The sequence below is a fragment of the Kogia breviceps genome, chromosome 3 (assembly GCF_026419965.1).
Source record: "Kogia breviceps isolate mKogBre1 chromosome 3, mKogBre1 haplotype 1, whole genome shotgun sequence".
Taxonomy (NCBI): Eukaryota; Metazoa; Chordata; class Mammalia; order Artiodactyla; family Physeteridae; genus Kogia; species Kogia breviceps.
Window position 1 is genome coordinate 31,885,041 of NC_081312.1, and position 19,751 is coordinate 31,904,791.

A 19,751-nucleotide genomic window follows, 5' to 3' on the forward strand; every position below is an offset into this window, starting at 1 on the left:
ACTGCGCCACCAGGGAAGCCCCCAAAGTAACTTTTTTAAAACAGATTTTATTGAGCTAATTTTATGTGCCAGGGAGTGTTCTAAGAAGAGACCCAGAACACAGGAGGTACAGGTTTGTATATCCTTTGACGATTACTACCAACACGACTTCAGTCCCTAAGTCCCGATTGCAAACCAGCTTGCCGGACCAAACCTCTGACGCTCGAATTTCCGGGGGGAAGCGTGAGTATGTTACTACGGATCGATTGCTTTTGCCTGGCGGAGACCTATCTGGAAGGGCACTGCACTGTGAGGCAAAGGAATGGAGGTTAGTAAGGGACGTACTCCGGGGGAGAGACCCTGAGCCACTTAGATTCGGAAGGCCACGCTGGCCTGTTTGGGTGGGCTCCCAAGCGGGTCGGAGAGTTCAGTCATGTTCGCCCACGCGGTGATGCGCGCCCTGCGCAAGAATAAGACCCTTCGCTACGGAGTTCCCATGTTGGTGAGCGCGGTGAGAAAAAAGTGGGGGAGGGATTCCGGAAGGGGTGGGACCACAAGTCTGGCTGGAAGGAGAGTTCTGTGAAACTGTAACGCGTGCGACCCGGAGCGGCAGTCTGGGCTAGGAAGGGGCTGGCGTTTAGGCAGTCCTAGTCTCCTAGTCTCTCACCGCGCTGGTAGTGGGATCTCGAGTCCCCCTCTTACCTCGTTGGTAGCTACCTGGATGTGCTTCTGAGAGTGATGTCAGAACCAGATTTTAACCCAAGTCTGGATGATTACTAAACTTCCATCCTCCTCCGCTCCGCGCCCGCCCCGCCCCCAGCTACAGCTTGAAAATACTCTGCATCATTGGAACTAGTTGTATTTACTTAATTTAACTATACATTTTCGGGCATCTTCAGGTTTCAGCTTCTTAGTTTGTGAACTGGCGTAATTCTTCCAGGGTTGTTATGAGTTAAATAAATCCTTGTGAGTTGAATGTAGCACATTGTAGCAGCCCTCAAAAGATGGTCACTGAATTATAGTTGATATATTTGAAGCACGTTGAAAGTAGTTTTGGTGTCTATTTCTTTGCATCCACTCCTACACTGAGTTCCCAGAAGGTCGCATTCGTCTTGAAAATTTAGATAGATGTTGGCTTAACACAACACCAACCTGAGTTGGAATCCAGCGAGTCCACTCATTTTCTTTTCAGTTTGACCTTGGCAAGTTACTTTGTTTCAGCAAGCCTTGATGTCATAGTAAGTGAAACAATTTAAATATAAAGCATGTGAACAAAGTCCACTTTCTTTTAAATAGTTTATTACTTTGGTATGGATTTGGTACAGGTGAAGTTACCAGCTTTTGCATTTAAGCAGGACTAAACGAAATAAGGGCCTTAGAAAAGTAATGAGTTTTTTACTCATCTTTGATGAATGTGGATTTCTTTCTAAACTTTGGAAACTCCTTTTTATCTATCTTTTTTAAAGTTTAAAGAAAACTGTTTATAAGACAGTGCAGTAATTATATTTGTGTAGCTGACGGGGAATGTGTAAAAACTATCCTCCCTGTAGATTCCCCTGCCACGAAATGGAGATCCATTCAGAAATACTGTGATTGTAGTCACTACCTTGAGGTCACCTGCATGTCCCACTGGAAGACAGTTTGATTTTGTTTCTTATCTTTCAAAATCATCAAAGCTAAACTCTTAAAACCAGTAGTATTAAAGTACCTTCTAAAGTTTACCTCATTTGTTTTATTTCATGGAATGGAGACTACCACAGTAGACTTCTTCCCAAGTATATTTCTCTATACTGGTCTCTGTGTCTGTATTGGACCTGTACTATACTGGACCTAGGTCTGTACTGTTTCAAAATATGGGTCCTAGACATATAACTACTTTTGTAGAGGAAAATGTTGAATTCAGTACTCTAAAATCCAACACTACTAGAAAGAACTCAAAGGATACATCGTCTTCATCATGTATCAGTCAAATATTCCATAATTACTCTAGTATACTACTATACTTCAAGTTGAAATTATTTCCTCTCTTAGATAAATGTTAATGCTTGCTTCATAAGAATCTTTATTCAGCAACCTAGAGAAGAGGACTTAGAGTACCATGTATAGGCCAATAATACTCTCCTTCCCTGCTCTCCCAAACCACTTGAAAAAGAGAATATATTTGTTGTCTCCCAAACCACTTGAAAAAGAGTATATTTGTTGTTTCAGTTTCCACACTGCGCATTTAGTCCCCAGAATTTACCTTTCTAATCTGAGCGGTGACTACTAGTTTCTACATTCTAAAAAATTAGCCCATTTAATGTTTTCTGTTCAGTTGTTTTTAGTTTATTCAGTGTTATGCAACTATCACCACAGTCTAATTTTAGAATATTTTCATCACCCTGAGAGAAACACCATACTCACTAGTAGCCACTTCCTGTTGTCCCCTACCCTTCTCCCATCCTAGTTAACCACTAATCTACTTTTGTCTATAGATTTCATAGACTAATACAACTTATGGTCTTTTGTGACTGACCTTGTTCACTTAGCATAATGTTTTCAAGGTTCATTCATGTAACATGTATCAAAACCTCATTCCTTTTAATGGCCAAATAATATTCCATCTGTTGGAATATTTATTTTTCATTGATGAACATTTAGGAGGTTGTTTTAATTTCTTGGCTATTATGAATAATGCTGCTATGAACATTCATGTACAGATTTTTGTATGGATGTGTTTTCATTTCTCTTGAGTAAATACCTAGTAGTAGAATTGCTGGGTCATATGGTAACTCCATGTTTAACATTTTGAGGAACTGTGAAGCTGTTTCCCCAAAACTACATCATTTTACATTCCCAGCAGCAATATATGAGGCTTCTGATTTCTCCATTCTTGCCAACAGTTGTCATTGTCCACTATAAAAAAAAAAAAAAAACCCTTACTAGTGGGTGTGAAGTGGTATCTCGCCGTGGTGTTGATTTGCATTTCCCTAATGACTAATAATGCAGGACATTTGTTCATACAATGGATTATTGGTTATCTGTATGTCTTCTTTGGGGAAATGTCTATTCAAGTCCTTTGCCCGTTTTTAAATGGGGCTGTTTTTCTTTTTATTGGGCAGAGGTTTTCTTAAACACCTGGAGCCTGTAAGTTTCCCAGTGTTTGTCAAGGGGCTCTGTGTGTTTGGGTATGCCTTCAGTACTCAGGCAGGTTACAAACTCTGCTTTAAGCTGTTACTTCTTGCTTGCTCAGAGCCTCAAGGTTAGCCATAGGTGAGTGTTTAGGGCCTTCTCAGATCTCTCCTGAGCTTACACACTCCTCTGGGCATGTGGACAGTTCTGCTCATGTGCATGTCCTTCCAGAGTGTCAGGAATATGTTTGAGCTTTTCAGAGTCCTCTATGGACACCTCATGCCTCATGTTTTCCTTTTGAGCTTTTTGGTTAGGCTATTCCTTGCCCTGTTATCTACCATCTCAGGCAGTATGATGTTAAATAATGGCCTCTGAATTTTTTGAGCAAATACTTCCAGGGAGAAGTCTGTTTGCACTAGTTGAGCTGCAAGTCAGGAAAACTAAAGACAGCCTTGCGAGTGGGTCTTCCAGGGAACCACCAGACTGGTCAAATAATGAAACTTCTCAGGGAATAAGACTTCAAGGAGGTCCACCCCATTATGCCCCTTCCAGTGGTTACTGCTTTATATCCTGATTTTAGACTGTTGGTTTTCATGTTTACCAAGGAGCTGGGGTTGAGACATGGGAATAGGTAGGCTAAAAATGCCACCAAGCTTTCTGCTTTAACCGAGATTCAGTCATTCTTCTTATGTAAATGTTCCCAACATTACTGCAGGCCTTTTTTAATTTCCAAAGTTCTGAAAAAGTAGATTTGACAACTTTTGCCAGTGTTCTCATTGCTTTAACGAAGAAGGTTTTGGAGATTCTTACTCTGCCATTTCACTGATGTCACTTATTTTTGTTTTTGTGGGGGCTTTGGTGAGATTTTTCTAAATTTTCATTTGTTTATTGCTCTTTGAGGCACTTTTATGATGGTTCCTTTAAAATCTTTGCTAATGTCACTTGATAGTCTTTCCTAATTCAAGCTGCTGTTTCTTGATTCTTCTTATGACAAGTGAAGTTTTATTTTATCTTGGACATTCTGTATAGTATGTTAGGAAACTGTATATTCTCTTTAGTTCTTCTACTTTAGCAGCAGTCACCATGCCAGCGTTAAGCTTGTGGGTAGAAGTTAATGTAGGTAGAGAAGACCAAACACTGTGCCCTGGGGGTACTCCCAAGTTCAGAGGGTTGGTGTGTACAGGAGGGACCAATACAGGAGACTAAGAAGGGTTCTCAGTGAGGTAAAAGGAAAACCAGGTTTAAGGGAAGAGAAGGAAAAAGTGATCAATGGTGTCAAATTTTGCTCATGAAATAAGATGAGAACAGAGAGTTAAACATTGCATTTAGTAACATGGATGTCAGTGATGGTTGGAATGGGTCTAAGAGAAAGTGGAAAGAGCAGCAAGCGTAGACAACTTGTTTGAGAAATTTTACTGTAGGTAAGAACAAAGAAATGGGATAATGACTGATGGGGAAGTAAGGTCTAGAGAAATTCGTTAATAAGATGGGAGAAATAATAGCATTTTTAATGATGAATCATGCAGTGTGGTGAGCAAGATTTTTGATGAATCACTGCCCTTCAGTATAAAAGATGATTGGGATCTAGTGCAGAAATGAAGATATTTAGCTAGGAGTGTAGATACCATGGTAATGAGTGGTCGGTAGTACAGTGCCATTTTGACACTAACTGTAGCATTAGTGCAGACTTCATAGATTAAGTGCACAATTCTCCATAAAACTCCCCTTATCAGACACCAGCTGAAAGCTCTTTGATATTAGGCCACCTGTGCTTCTCATCACCTGGTTACAAATTCAGTGGTTCCTGATAGCCCCTCAGGTTCAATAATTCAGTAGAATCACTCACAGAACTCAGGAAATCACTATACTTAGGATTAGTGTTTTATCATAAACGTTATGAATTAGGAACAGCTGAAAGAAGAGGCCCTCAGGGCAAGGTCTGGGGAGGGTCCCAAAGGCAGAGTTTCCCTGTTTTCTCCCTGTGGAATCAGGGTATGCCACCATCCCAGCACATTGATATGTTCACCAACCAGGAAGCTCATCAAGAGTTTTTTATTGGGATTCTCATCATCTATGGTTGATTGGATCATTGGCTGTGTGACTGAACTCAATCTCCAGCCCCCCCCTTTCCTCCTTGGAGGTCAGGAGGTCAGGTGGCTATCACCTGGCTCAAGGCCCCCACCCTCTAGTCACACAATTGATCATCCCAGCATGACCAGCCTCTATGCTGTGACTATCTAGGGACCCACGATGAGTCATCTCATTATCATAAACTCAGTTGTGGTCCCAATAAGAAAGATGCTCCTGTCACTCAGGAAATTCCAAGTGAGTAGCTCCCTCCCAAGAACCCAGGACCAAGACCAGACAAATTCTTTATTATGTTACATGTGGGCATTGTGATAGCAGTGGTCCAGAAGAGAGATGACGGTGGCCTGGACTAGAATATTAGAAGAAGATATAGTCAGAAATTGTCAGATTCAAGAAATACATTGACAGAACTCGGGGATGGATTAGACGTGAGATAGGAATTAGAGGAGCTAAAGATGACTCCAGAGAAGCTGGCTTCAGTAATTGGATGAAAGTATTGACCTTAATTGGGCTGTGGAAGATTGATGAGCAGCAGATTGGGGCAGAAAGAGTGTTGGGGTAAAAAATCAAGAATTTTTTTCATGTTAATTCATATATACCTGTTAAACTTTCAAGTGGAGATGTCAGGTAGGAGGGCAGGTCTTCACTTCGGTGGGATGTTTCCCACTGAAAATATACATTTGGAAGTTGTTAGGTTATAGGGGCTATTTAAATCCATGGAACTGGATGGCATCACCTAGGGACTCTTTTGGTTGTGAATAGGTAAAAAAGGTGTGAAGACTGAGCCTTTTGAGATATTCCAACAATTTGAGATGGGAAGGTGAGGAAGAGTGAATAAAGGGAGACTGAGAGGAGTTAGGAAAATCACAGGTGTGTCTTTTTGTTACCAACCGGGGTTCTTGGCCTTCCTTAATCAATACATATTGATAAGAGGCCAGACAAGAAATTCAGGCAAGACTTTACTAGCAGGGAGAGCGAAAACAGGTAACAGGTTCCCTCGCTCGCTGGAACCCCTAGAGTGGGGGCCAGCTGATTCCTTATATGGGGAGAGCGTATGGATGCGTCCATGGGTGGGGCTATAGGGGTGGCTTACGTGGTCTGCCCAACCCCTTTGTGGTGCTGAGCACGTGCAGTACCCTGCTTTTACTCCTGACACCCTGTTTTTGCTCCCGGCTCTTCAGAAGTGGCAGTTGGGTTTTTGGTCTTTTTGTAACTTGTTGTGCATAATTTGCCCCAACTGTGCATGCTTGCAGTAATTTTTAGTCCCTTATACTTTCTTTGCATTTTGTTGCTGGAGGAGAATTTTGTCCAGGTGTAAGCACTGCAGCAAAGGGTCCCAGGTCCCAGCGTGTCTCATTTTCATTGAGACCAAGAGACAAAATTTACTTTACTTATACAAAGACTGATTACATATTGACATTGGAAGTATTAGCTGGTTATATATAACAGATATTTTTCCTGGTTTGTTGTCTTTTGATTTGATGTCATTTTTATTTCATTTGTTTGCAGGTAAGAGACTAAATTTTTATGTGGTCAGATTTATTGGGTTTTTTAATTCATAGCCTCAAGGTTTTGTCGGTATTCCAACTTCAAAATTATAGAATTTTATATTTTACAGTGTTTTTATCTGTATTACTTTAATTGGTAATATTAATATATTGATGGTAGGGATCAAACTTAATTTTTTTCCAGATTTCTAGACTTTTACAGCTTTAGGATGAGAGTAAAGCCCATTAGACTATCGTAGGGGATGCTAAAGCAGCAATGGCAGTTCATGGGCTCTTTTAAGGTACACCACATACTGAGAAGGGGAACACATTTCATGAGATTGTTTTATCGCTTGGATAGAAAATGGAGAAAAATGCTCTCTAGTTGGCCTATTTTGCAAAATCATAAAATTGAAAGAATTCTAGTCTTGAAGAAGCAAGGCCAGGATTTTATTCCTGGATTTACCCATTGCAGTCATGGGCAAGTCATTTAGTTGGCTGTGCTTTTATTTCCTCATCTATTAAGTGTTTTTTTTCCCCTTAGCTCATAGGTCTTTGGTAAGAATCAACTAATATAATGCTTGTGATGGTGATATTTAAATCATAAGGTCAAGTACAGGTAGGGGGTAATGATTTTGGTATTTGCTCATGTGCTAAAATGTTTCCCAGTGATAGTGTGTACTATATCTACTGTGAAAAGATGAATGGTAACTCACCAGGGAAAATAATCTATAGGATTTTATATAATCTGCCACTGTTGGTGTTCAGATAAGTAAAGTATAGATAGACTGAATTCTGCCCTTCTATTTTGTTTAATTGTTTCCCTGTCTTGTTTCAGCTGCTGATTGTTGGAGGTTCTGTTGGTCTTCGTGAGTTTTCACAAATCCGTTATGATGCTGTAAAGATTAAAGTAAGAATTGTCGTTGGAGTTTGACGTGTGTACATGTATGTTCTGGTTTATGAGACACGAATATTCAGTAAACTAAGCTGTCTTGAGTTTTATCTTGCTTCTTATGACTGATACATGGGGACTTCACTGGCGGTCCAGTGGTTAAGACTCTGCGCTTCCAACGCAGGGGGCATGGGTTCGATCCCTGGTCAGGGAACTAAGATCCCACATGCTTCCCGGTGATGCCAAAAAATAAAATAACTAACTAAATAAATAAAATAAAAATAATACAAACAGCTGTTAAAAAAAAGACTGATATATGATCTTTGGACTCTTAAGAAAATTTTTTATACGATTTCTAAAGGTTACTTTCCATTTAGTTATTACAAAATATTGGCTATATTCCCCATGTCGTACATTATATCCTTAAGCCTGTCTTACACCCAACAGTGTGTACTGCCCACACCCTCACCCCTGTTGCCCCTCCCTGCTCCCCACTGGTAACCTCTAGTTTGTTTTTTATATTTGTGAATCTGCTTCTTTTTTTGTTGTATTTACTAGTTTGTGATATTTTTTAGAATTCACATATACGTGATATCATACAGTATTTATCTTTCTCTGTCTGATTTATTTCACTTAGCATAATGCCCTCCAAGTGCATCCATGTTACTGCAAATGGCAAAATGTCATTCTTTTTTTATCGCTAAGTCAAACATGTGTATATGTATATATATATATATATATATATATATATATATATATATATATATATATATATATATATACACATACACACAGAGACACACCACGTCTTTTTTTTGTTTTGCAAATTATGTTTGTTTTTTTTAACATTTTTATTGGAGTATAATTGCTTTACAATGGTGTGTTAGTTTCTGCTTTATAACAAAGTGAATCAGTTATACATATACCTATGTTCCCATATCTCTTCCCTATTGCTTCTCCCTCCCTCCCACCCTTCCTATCCCACCCCTCTAGGTGGTCACAGACCACCTAGCTGATCTCCCTGTGCTATGCGGCTGTTTCCCACTAGCTATCTATTTTACGTTTGGTAGTGTATATATGTCCATGCCACTCTCTCACTTTGTCACAGCTTACCCTTCCCCCTTCCCATATCTTCAAGTCCATGCTCTAGTAGGTCTGACACACATCTTCTTTATCCATTCATCTGTTGATGGACACTTAGGTTGCTCCCATATCTTGGCAATTGTAAATGATGCTGCTATGAACATTGTGGTGCATGTATCTTTTTGAATCAGTGTTTTTGGTGGTTTTTTTTTTGATATATACACAGGAGTGGAATTTCTGGGTCATATTGTAGTTCTATTCTTAGGTTTTTGAGAAACTTCCATACTGTTTTCCACAGTGGCTGCACCAATTTTCATTCCCACCAACAGTGTAGGAGGGTTCCGTTTTCTCCAAATCCTCACCAACATTTGTAATTTGTGTTCTTTTGATGATAGCCGTCCTGACAGGTGTGAGATGATACCATGTATACTCAATATACTAAGCAGTCTGAGTTTTATCTTATTTTTCAAGGCTGATATATGATCTTTGGGCTGTTTCTTACTCTTTAAAATAACATTAATGATCACATGGAAGTGAATCATGAAATGTAAAGAATTCAGTTATCTTTCTCCTCATTCACTAGAAACTTTTCAGTACTGTTAGCTTTTTCCCACAAAATATGCTCTGGTGTAGCCATTTTTAGTATCTAGAAGGGACTAAAGAACATGGGACAATAATTTCACTCCATTTTATTATTCTAATTGTAAATTAGCTATTTTGTATTAATACCAGTAAATTATAAGTTACTTTGATGTGTATCTTTAGTAACTAATACTAAAAGAAAGAAAAATTATCTTTCATTATAGTGATACCTGTCTTTTCATAGCGATCCTTTTTACAGGTATGCATCTGTGCTAGGACTCTGCTGGTTCCTGCATAAATATATTACTGTCTTTATTTTTACAGGTGAGGAATCTGAGGCTCAGAGCTTAAGTAACTTGCTTAAGGTCATGTGGCTATTTAGGGGTAGAACTAGGATTCCCACCTCTGTGATTACACAATTACTGTCAAATTCAGGTCTGTTGTTACAGAACAATTCTGGTTAATTCATTCAGAAGTATGTAGCTTTTGTTTGTGGCACACATCTGATATTTGAGAGTTTTTTCCCAAGTACAGGTGACCCTTGAACAACAGGGGTTTGAACTGTGCTGGTCCACTGATACCCAGAGTTTTTCAATAAATACTACAGTACTACACGATCTGCAGTTGTTTGAATCCATGGATGCAGAGCTCGCACATATGGCAGGCCAACTGTTATTTATTGAGGAAAATCCTTGTATAAGTGGACCCTCAAGGTTCGAACTCTTGTTTTCAAGGGTCAGCTGTATTTCGTTAGCAGACCTCAGTAATGTTGGTGGGAGAGTATTAAAGGCCTATTCAACTTTTTCAGTTAATTTTATGGTTTAAGAGAAATACCAACGCTAGCTAGTCTTAAACACAGTAGGTATTAGAAAAAATAGTAAATTTAAAAGGAATATATACTTTCTATGAGGTAATAGAGCAATTATAACTGAGTTTTAAAGTTTCTGTTAGCATTCCAATTATTTTATTAAGGAATTTTTTCCCTTTTGCTTTAAGATGAAAGCTATAATAATCTGACTTTTGGAAATGGGATGTCATGTACATATTTGAAGAATAATTGAATATTTGTCATGTGTTTATCATGTGTTAGATCCTATAGATAAAGATTGAAGAAACTGGTTCTTATAAAGCTTATCTCATCATCAAGGCTGGGAGACATCTAATATGAAAATGTATCCAAACACACAATATAACAATGCCCAGTGAAATGCTATATTGGAACTCTGTGTAAAACATTACTAGAACTTCAAGGAGAGGTATACGGTTTAGACTTGGGAAAGGGGTATCAGAGAAGGACTGCTGGAGGTATCAACCTTTGAATTAAGGTTAAGAATGAGTAAGAGTTAGCTAAATGATGGAACTGATTAGTATTATATAACACAGAGTGGCTAACATGGAAGGGAGATTGGGGGAGCAAGATAGGAGGGAAGAGGTTGTTTCAAGTGGAGATGCAGAGACCTGTTAAGACACTTTGGCAGTAGTATAGATGAACAATAATGGAATCTGAAATAAAACATTTGCAATGAAGATAGAAATGAACGGGTTCCAGAAAAATTTTTAGCAGCAAATTGATAGTGACATATATGATATTAAAACCTCAATAAATATCAGAGGACTTGAGGCTTTGGTTTTGAGGACTGGGTAAATTTTTGTAGCAAGAGAGAGTGAGGGAGATAGCAGTAACAGAAGAGGTCTAGACGAGGGGGTCGAAGTAAAGAGAATAAAGTTGGGAGAAGTGAGGTTGATTGAAGTTAAGAGTATGAGATTGGTCAAGGTCTATGGAAGGAAGCTGAGAGGACAAAGTTGAGGTGAGAAGGATCAGAGAACAAGCCCTACTGAGATTGAGATGTGCAGGTTGGTTGATGTTGAGAAGTCAGACTCAGGTGAAGTCAAGAGTCAGTGTTTAGGTGAGGTTGAGTTCAAATAAGGTTGAGAGGGTAAGGTGGATTAAATTTGAGAGGAATTGAGAAGGTAAGATTGGTTGAGGCTGACAGTTGGTACAAGGGTTGAGAGGTTGAGATTAAGGAGGAGTCGAGGGAAAGATTGCTGAGGTCAAGGGCTGGGGGTTAAGACTGTGGTTGAGAGGACAAATTCATTTAAGAAAGATCAAGGATAAGTACAGCTGAGAAGTTTTGAGGAGGTTAGAAAAAGACGGTATTGATTCAGAGTGACCGGCGGTTTTAGGTTGCCTGGAGCTGTCCTGATTTTAGGACTGAAAATCCAGTGTCCCAGGATGTAAAAATTCCTGCTTTTCAGTCAAGGGTATGGAAGGTTGAAAGGAAAGTACAGAACTCATGAGGTGGGCTTAAACAAATAAGCTGAAAGCAATAGCTTTCAATTTCTAGTGTGAAATAGATATGACATGGCTCATCTGCCTTCGTTATGGCTGTTGCTCTTTTTTTCTCCTGACTCCTAATGCTAACAACTGTGGATCCACCGTAGTAGATTATCTGCTTTTGCATCACTCCAAGTAATATGATTTAAGTGTACAATTAAGTGCATTGTAATCCTTGACTGTTGTAGTTTGTAAAGAAATAGTGCTTGTTTAATTTTTAACATTGTAAATATCATGACCTTGTTTTTTAGGATTCAGATAATGAAAATCAGAATAATTACAGTACCAACCACCAGTCTGTTCTTGTATATTTTTCTTGCTGCATGTGTGCAAAAAAGTAATTGCTGGATTATCACCTTTATTTGATAATCTCCAAACTGTTTTTCAGAGTGATTGAATCAATTGTAGGGGAGAAATAATTTTCCCTTTACCCTTCTACATTCTTGGCTGAGATCCTTCTGTAATAAAATACAGATTAATAAGAGAAAAACAAATAGAAGTTTAATAACATGTATACCTCTTGTATACGTGGGAGATAACCAGGAAACGTGAGTAAAGCTTTCCCCACTATCACCTTAAATACTATCTTAAGACAGAAGAAGGATGTTGGAGGGGGAGGGCAGTTATGAGAGGTTACTGGGAAAAACACAGCAAAAGGGTAAGGTTGTTACACAGATTTAAGTGGGTGCCTTCTCGATTGGTAGAAGTTTCTTGTGATTTAGAATCATCCTTCTCTTCCTGGTACTAAAAGGGAGACACTTATAAATGGGGATTTCCTTTATAAATGTATGTGTCCCTCACAAAAGGGAAACCTGTACTGGTTTTCAGAGCTTGCGTGTCTGGTGTTTCCTAAAGACAAGCAGCTCAAGATAATCCTTATGCCAAAGAGACATATTTTGGAGTGTCATATTCTGCTTCCCTTCACATTCTACACTGCTGCTTTAAAACAAAGAATGTCGTCCTCCATCCAGTTCCGTCGGTGATCTTGGGTGGCCCTGGATTGCAGTGGCTTGCACCAGGATTTCGGTTCCCCTGGCCAGAGACTGAACTCAGGCTGTGGCAGTGAGAGTGGTGAATCCTAGCCACTAGGCCAGTGGCCGGTCGGCTTTGTACAAGTGAATTTCCACAAAGAGATGGAAAGTAGTGAAACAAATAAAGTGTTTATTAGGAGGAAAAAGAGTATGTGTGAAAAAGCTTAACACAGGTGGACTCAGAGAAAGAGTCGCGCCCTTGTGGTAGTTTGAATCACTTACGTGGGGCATTTCTTCTGGGTTTCCTCTGGCCAGTCATCTTGCCGTTGCCTGGCTCTTAGTCCATATTTGTCTATCTCAGGTTCCTCCCCTGTGTGCACGCGCATCTCTTAGCCAAGATGGATTCTAGCATAGAGGGCTATGGGTAGGTTGACATCACTTACTATGGGGTGATGCCCCCTCCCTTTTTGACCCCTGAGGAGCGTTTCTGTGCATGCATAGTCGGGAAGGTCTCCTTGACCTCGAGAATGAGAAATATGTGGTCTCTTTATCTTTTATCTGGGCAGGGCTCAGCTCCTCCTTGCTTCTGTCCCCCAATGGGACAGTCTCAAGCTGCTCATCCTGGGGCCCATCTGTCTCCTGCCTCCTAGGGATCAAGTCATTAGCCACTACAATCACTGACTTTACAATACACCCTGAAAGGAATTCAGGACAAAGAACAGGATGAGACACTCTGCTTTGGCAAAACAGGCAAAACACGCCCTTAGTTAGATATATTTTGGAAAAAATTTTTTATGAACCTGGATTCTTGCATCTTCCCATACTCAGAGGAGCATTAAAATCATTAACTGAGATGTCTCTTCCTTATGACTAGCAATAACCTTCTACTGAGATGTATGCTTGATTGCACATATTCCTTAGCCATATATATACTATATATATATATACTAGCCTCTTCCCCTACCTCTTCAGAGCGGTTGTTCAGATCTATCTGGGAGGTTGTCTCCTGGGCTGTAGTCCTCAATGGGACACTGGATACTCAACCAAGAGCTCTTGTATTGTGCGTTTTTCTTTCAGTCAACAGTGCCAACAGTTGTTTGTTCCCCAGGCTCCAAATACTTGCTATTATAGGTTACGGTATTTTTCCTCATTTTGTTTTTTAAAGCTATTTTGGTGAGTGTGTTATGAATTGTAACCTAATTATGTGGTGAATTTGAATTTTTCGTGATGATGAAACTGAGTCCCCCTAAAAGTTCCTGTATTGAGTTTGATTAATCTCTCTATCCAGAACTCTATTCCCTTTCTTGTCCCATCTGACCTCAATCTTGAACTAACTGAACACTAATCAACCAGAGTCAGATGACTAAAAAATTGCTGTTGTTAGTAACATCATTAATGTACTAAAATTGCTATTATAGATATCATTATTAATGTAGAAACTCAGGTTGTTTCTCTAGGGCAAGATTAGCTCACAGACCCCTGAGCCATGGACTGCCTGAGCAGAGAATCATAAACCAAAGACATCCTGACTGTCGAAACTGCGATTAAGAAGATGATTAATTCCATCTTCTTTTGTCATATATGCTTGTAATGTGATGAATTTCCTTTTAAGCATGGCCATGGCTATGTCATGAAAGTTTTAATATGTAATATGTTCATAATCAATCAAATTAAATTGGTTTTTATTTATCCATGAGCTATTTAGGAGTGTTTTTCCTTAACTTATAAACATAGGGAATTTTCTAGTTTCTATGTTTTATTGATTTCTAACTTGAGTGTGTTGTAATCAAAGAAAATTTTCATTGAGTTCTTTCTTTTGATATTTGTTGAGACTGGCTTTATGACCTAACACATGATCAGTTTGTGTGAATGATGTATGCTTGTTGGGTACATACTTAATGTATGTTGTTGGGTACATACTAAAAGTTTATACATCCATTTGGTCAGGTTTGTTATTTGTGTTTTTTCAAATTTCTGTGTTTTTGACTTTTTATATCTGTTATCTTACCAAGAGAATTGTGTTAACATCTCTCATTATGACTGTTTGCCTATTTCACCGTGATATTAGGTACATATAATTTCAGAATTATTATGTCTTCTTGGTGAATTGAATTTTCATTGTAATGAAACTTTGTGTGGTAGTAATGCTTTTTCCCCTTACAGCCTATTTTGTTGGATATTAATATGGCTTCACCAGCTTTCTTTTTAATCTCAACCTTTCTGTAAACTTAAGTTTTAGATATATCTCTTATAAACAGAAAATATGTTTTAATAGTTTTTAATTGGCTCATTTTAATGTAATTTAAAAATATATTTGGGTTTAAATATGCCTTCTTTTTATGTGCTATTGTTATAATTATTTCTGTCCTGTTGTGTTCTCTTTTGGATTAATAACATTTTATTACTTTGCTGTTGTTCCATTAGTTTGGGAGCTGTAGTCTTACTCTTCCACTAGATGTTGCACTAGAGACTCTTGTGGTCTACAGATTTTTTTTTTTCCTTCTACTGTTTTGGTCTTGATGGGGAGCAGAATACACCCCAAAATGTGCCATTTTGGCATGTGGATTGTTTTAAGCTGAAGGCACTTATGGCCCAACAGACTCAGGAAAAGCTTTTTATCTCTTCCTTAACTGCCCAAAAGGATTGGTAGGAAGCCTATACCAGGAAGATAGCTATTATGAGAGAGAACTTTTTATATCAGAAGGACTTATCTTCATGGCATGGAAACATCTGTTTACCAAACATTTGGTCTTCTCATCTTCCTGTGGATTATCTGCTTCCTCTTTGAAGCCCCAGACCCCTACCCCCTTAGCTCAGGATGGCATATAAGTCTAAGTTGACTGCCTGTGAGTCTCATGTGTTTGTGGGGCTCCCATACATACATAATTAAACGTTTTTCTTCTGTTAAATCTGTTTTATATCAATTTAATTATTAAACTAGCCAACGACCCTAGAAGGGAAGAAGGGAAAATTGTTCCTCCCCAACAGTATGGTTTTGATATTGGAATAATGTTGACTTCATAACATGAGTTGGGAAGTGTTTCCTCTTTTTTATTTTCTGGAAGTGATTATGTAGAATTGGTGTTACTTCTTCCTTAAATATTTTATAGAATTTGCCAGTGAAACCATCTGGGCATCTTGTTTTCTTTTTCAAAATGTTTTTAGCTATGAATTTAATTTTCTAAATAGATGAGACTATTCTGGCTATGTATTCTTCTTTCTCTTACATTTTCTAATTGGTTTTTATTTGCATAAAGAAACTATATTGATTTTGTATGTGGATCCATAGCCTTTGACTTTTGGGTGTTGATCTAACTACCTTGTTGAATTCTCTTTAACAAGCAGTAATCATAGTAAGTATTCTTAATAGAGAAACATTAAGAGCATTCCTGTTAAAGCTAGGAACAATAAAGGAATATCCGTAACTGTAGCTATGTTTTAAGTAATATTTTGCATATCATAGCGTATAAAATTGGACAGCAAAATGAACTACATGTGTTTTTTTTAATTTTTATTTTATATTGGACTGTAGTTGATTAGCATTGTTGTGTTAGTTTCAAGTGTACAGCAAAGTGATTCAGTTATACATATACATGTATCTATTCTTTTTCAAATTCTTTTCCCTTTTAGGTTGTTATATAATATTGTGCTAAGTTCCCTGTGCTATACAGTAGGTCCTTGTTGGTTATCCATTTTACGTATAGCAGTGTGTACATGTCAGTCTCAAACTCCCTAACTATCCCTTCCACCACCCAGCCTTACCCCCACCCCCTGGTAGCCATAAATTCATTCTCTAAGTCTGTGAGTCTGTTTCTGTTTTGTAGATAAGTTCATTTGTATCATTTTTTTAAGATTCTGCATGTAAGCAGTATCATACAATATTTGTCTTCCTCTGTCTGACTTACTTCACTCAATATGATGATCTCTAGGTCCAACCCTGTTGTTGCAAATGGCATTATTTCATTCTTTTTAATGGCAGAGTAATATTCCATTGTATATATGTACCACATCTTCTTTATCCATTCATCTGTTGTTGGAGATTTAGGTTTCTTCCATGTTTTGGTTATTGTAAACAGTGCTGCAGTGAACATTGGGGTGCGTGTATCCTTTGGACCGTGTTTTTCTCCAGATATATACCCAGAAGTGGGATTGCAGGATCATATGGTAGCTCTATTTTTAGTCTTTTAAGGAATCTCCATACTGTTCTCCACAGTGGCTGTACCAATTTACATTCCAACAAACAGTGTAGGAGGGTTCCCTTCTCTCCACACCCTCTCTAGCATTTGTTGTTTGTGGGTTTTTTTTTTTTTTTTGCGGTATGCGGGCCTCTCACTGTTGTGGCCTCTCCCATTGCGGAGCACAGGCTCCGGACGCGCAGGCCTAGCGGCCATGGCTCACGGGCTTAGTTGCTCCGCGGCATGTGGGATCTTCCCGGACCAGGGCACGAACCCGTGTCTCCTGCATCGGCAGGCGGACTCCCAACCACTGCGCCACCAGGGAAGCCCCACTGTAGTTTTGATTTGCATTTGTCTAATAATCAGTGATGCTGAACATCTTTTCATGTGCCTCTTGCCATTTGTATGTCTTCTTTGGAGAAATGTCTATTTAGGTCTTCTGCCTATTTTTTGATTGGATTATTTGTGTTTATGATATTAAGCTGCATGTGATGTTCATATATTTTGGAGGCTAATTCTTTGTTGTTGCATTGTTTGCAAATATTTGCACCCATTCTATGGGTTGTCCATTTGTTTTGTTTATGGTTTCCTTTGCTGTGCAAAAGCTTTTAAATTTCATTAGGTCCCATTTGTTTATTTTTGTTTTTTTTTCCATTACTCTGGGAGATGAATTGAAAAGGATATTGCTGTGATTTAAGTCAGAGAGTGTTCTGCCTGTGTTTTCCTCTAATACGTTGATAGTGTCCAGTCTTATATTTAGGTCTTTAATCCATTTTGAGTTTATTTTTGTGTATGGTGTTAAAAAAACATTCTAATTTCATTTTTTTACAGGTAGCTGTCCAGTTTTCCCAGCACCATATCTTGAAGAGACTGTCTTTCCTTGATTGTATAGTCTTACCTCCTTTGTCATAGATTAATTGACCATAGGTGCGTGGGTTTATTTCTGGGCTTTCTATCCTGTTCCATTGATCTATATTTCTATTTTTGTACCAGTACCATACTGTTTTGATGACTGTCACTTTGTAGTTTAGTCTGAAGTCAGGGAGCCTGAATTTTCCAGCTCCAGTTTTCTTTCTCAAGATTGTTTTTACTATTCAGGGTCTTTTGTGTCTCCATACAAATTTTAAGATTTTTTGTTCTAGTTCTGTGAAAAATGCCATTGGTAATTTGATAGGGTTTGCACTGAATCTAGATTGCCTTGTTTAATATACTTATTTTGGCAACATTGATTCTTCCAATCCAAGTATATGGTATATCTTTCCCTCTATTGTGTCATTTTTGATTTCTTTCATCAGCGTCTTATAGTTTTCAGAGTACAGGTGTCTTGTCTCCTTAGGTAGGTTTATTCCTAGGTATTTTATTCTTCTTGATGTGGTGTTAAATGAGATTTTTTCTTTAATTTCTCTTTCTGATCTTTCGTTGTTAGTGTATAGAAATGCAACAGATTTTTGTTTATTAATTTTGTAACCTGCAACCTTACCAAGTTCATTGATGAGCTGTAGTAGTTTTCTGGTAGCGTTTTTAGGTTTTTCTATGTACAGTATCATGTCATCTGCTAACAGTGACAGTTTACTTGTTTTCTAATTTGTATTCCCTTTATTTATTTTTATTCTCTGATTGCCACAGCTAGGACTTCCAAATCCGTGTTGAATGAAAGTGGTGAGAGTGGACATCCTTGTCTTCTTCCTGATCTTAGACGAAATACTTTCAGCTCTTTTTGAAATATTTATTTATTTTTTAATTATTATTTTGGCTGCGCTGGGTCTTAGTTGCATCACGCGGGCTCTGCATTGCGGCATGCGGATTCTTAGTTGTGGCATGCATGCAGGATCTAGTTCCCTGACCAGGGATTGAACCCGGGCCCCCTGCATTGGGAGCGTGGAGTTTTACCCACTGGACCACCAAGGAAGTCCCTGCTTTTAGCTTTTGAACACTGAATATTATATTAGCTGTAGGTTAGTTGTATATGGCCTTTATTATGTTGAGGTATGGTTCCCTCTGTGCCCACTTTCTGGAGAGTTTTTTTTATAAATCGGTGCTGAATTTTGTCAAAAGCTTTTTCTGCATCTATGATGCAGAAAAAAAACCATATGATGATCATATGGTTTTTATTCTTCAATTTGTTGATGTGGTGTATCACACTGATTGATTTGTGAATACTGAAAAATCCTTCCATCCCTGTGATAAATCCCACTTGATCATGGTGTATGATCCTTTATGTATTTTTGGATTCAGCTTGCTAGTAGTTTGTTGAGGATTTTGTGTCTATGTTCATAAGTGATATTGGCCTGTAATTTTCTTTTTTTGTGGTATCTTTGTCTGCTTTTGGTATTAGGGTGATGGTGGACTCATAGAGTGAGTTTGGGAGTTTTCCTTCCTCTGCAACTTTTTTGGAGCAGTTTCAGAAGGATAGATTTTTAACTCTTCTCTAAATGTTTGATAGAATTCTCCTGTGAAGCCATCTGGTCCTGAGCTTTTGTTTGTTGGGAGTTTTTAAATCACAGTTTCAATTTCAGTACAGTAAGTCCCCTACACATGAACGGGTTTTGTTCCAAGAGTGCATCTGTAAGTTCAATTTGTTCGTTAAGTCCAACAAAGTTAGCCTAGGTACCCAACTAACACAGTCGGCTAAATAGTACGGTAGTGTAACAGGTTTATAATACTTTTCACACAAATGATACATAAAAAACAACACAAAAAATAAGACATTTTTAATCTTACAGTGCAGTACCTTGAAAAGTACAGTAGTACAGTACAACAGCTGATATTCAGGGGCTGGCATTGAGTGAACAGGCAAGAAGAGTTACTGACTGGAGGAGGGAGAGGAGGCGGGAGATGGTAGAGCAATAGGAGGAAGGATCGTCAGCAGTAGGAGATGGAGGGCAAGGTGCAGTTTCACTCACGCCTGATGTTGATGGCACAGGTTCTGGTTCCTTGCTGGATTCAGTTCTATCCACCCTCTTGAAAAAACGATCCATTGCTGTCTGGGTAGTAGTTCTTTTTTTCTCGTCATAGATGATATGGTAGCACTGGACTGAATTCTTTGAA

The 19,751-nt window shown here is 38.5% G+C and overlaps 1 protein-coding gene across 3 annotated transcripts in view; it reads left to right on the forward strand.

The window, feature by feature from the left end:
* Positions 1-260: 260 nt before the first annotated feature.
* COX16 (cytochrome c oxidase assembly factor COX16) overlaps positions 261-19,751 on the forward strand; it is a 32,144-nt gene continuing 12,653 nt past the window's right edge. For 2 of the 3 annotated variants that reach the window (XM_067028260.1, XM_067028261.1), the window contains exons 1-2: positions 314-490; positions 7,504-7,575. In XM_067028260.1, coding sequence (XP_066884361.1) covers positions 413-490; positions 7,504-7,575 — 150 coding nt within the window. In that variant the 5' untranslated portion in view covers positions 314-412. Of the gene's footprint in view, positions 491-7,503; positions 7,576-19,751 lie in introns of all 3 variants that reach the window. The other variant, XM_059056344.2, reaches the window with a different exon arrangement.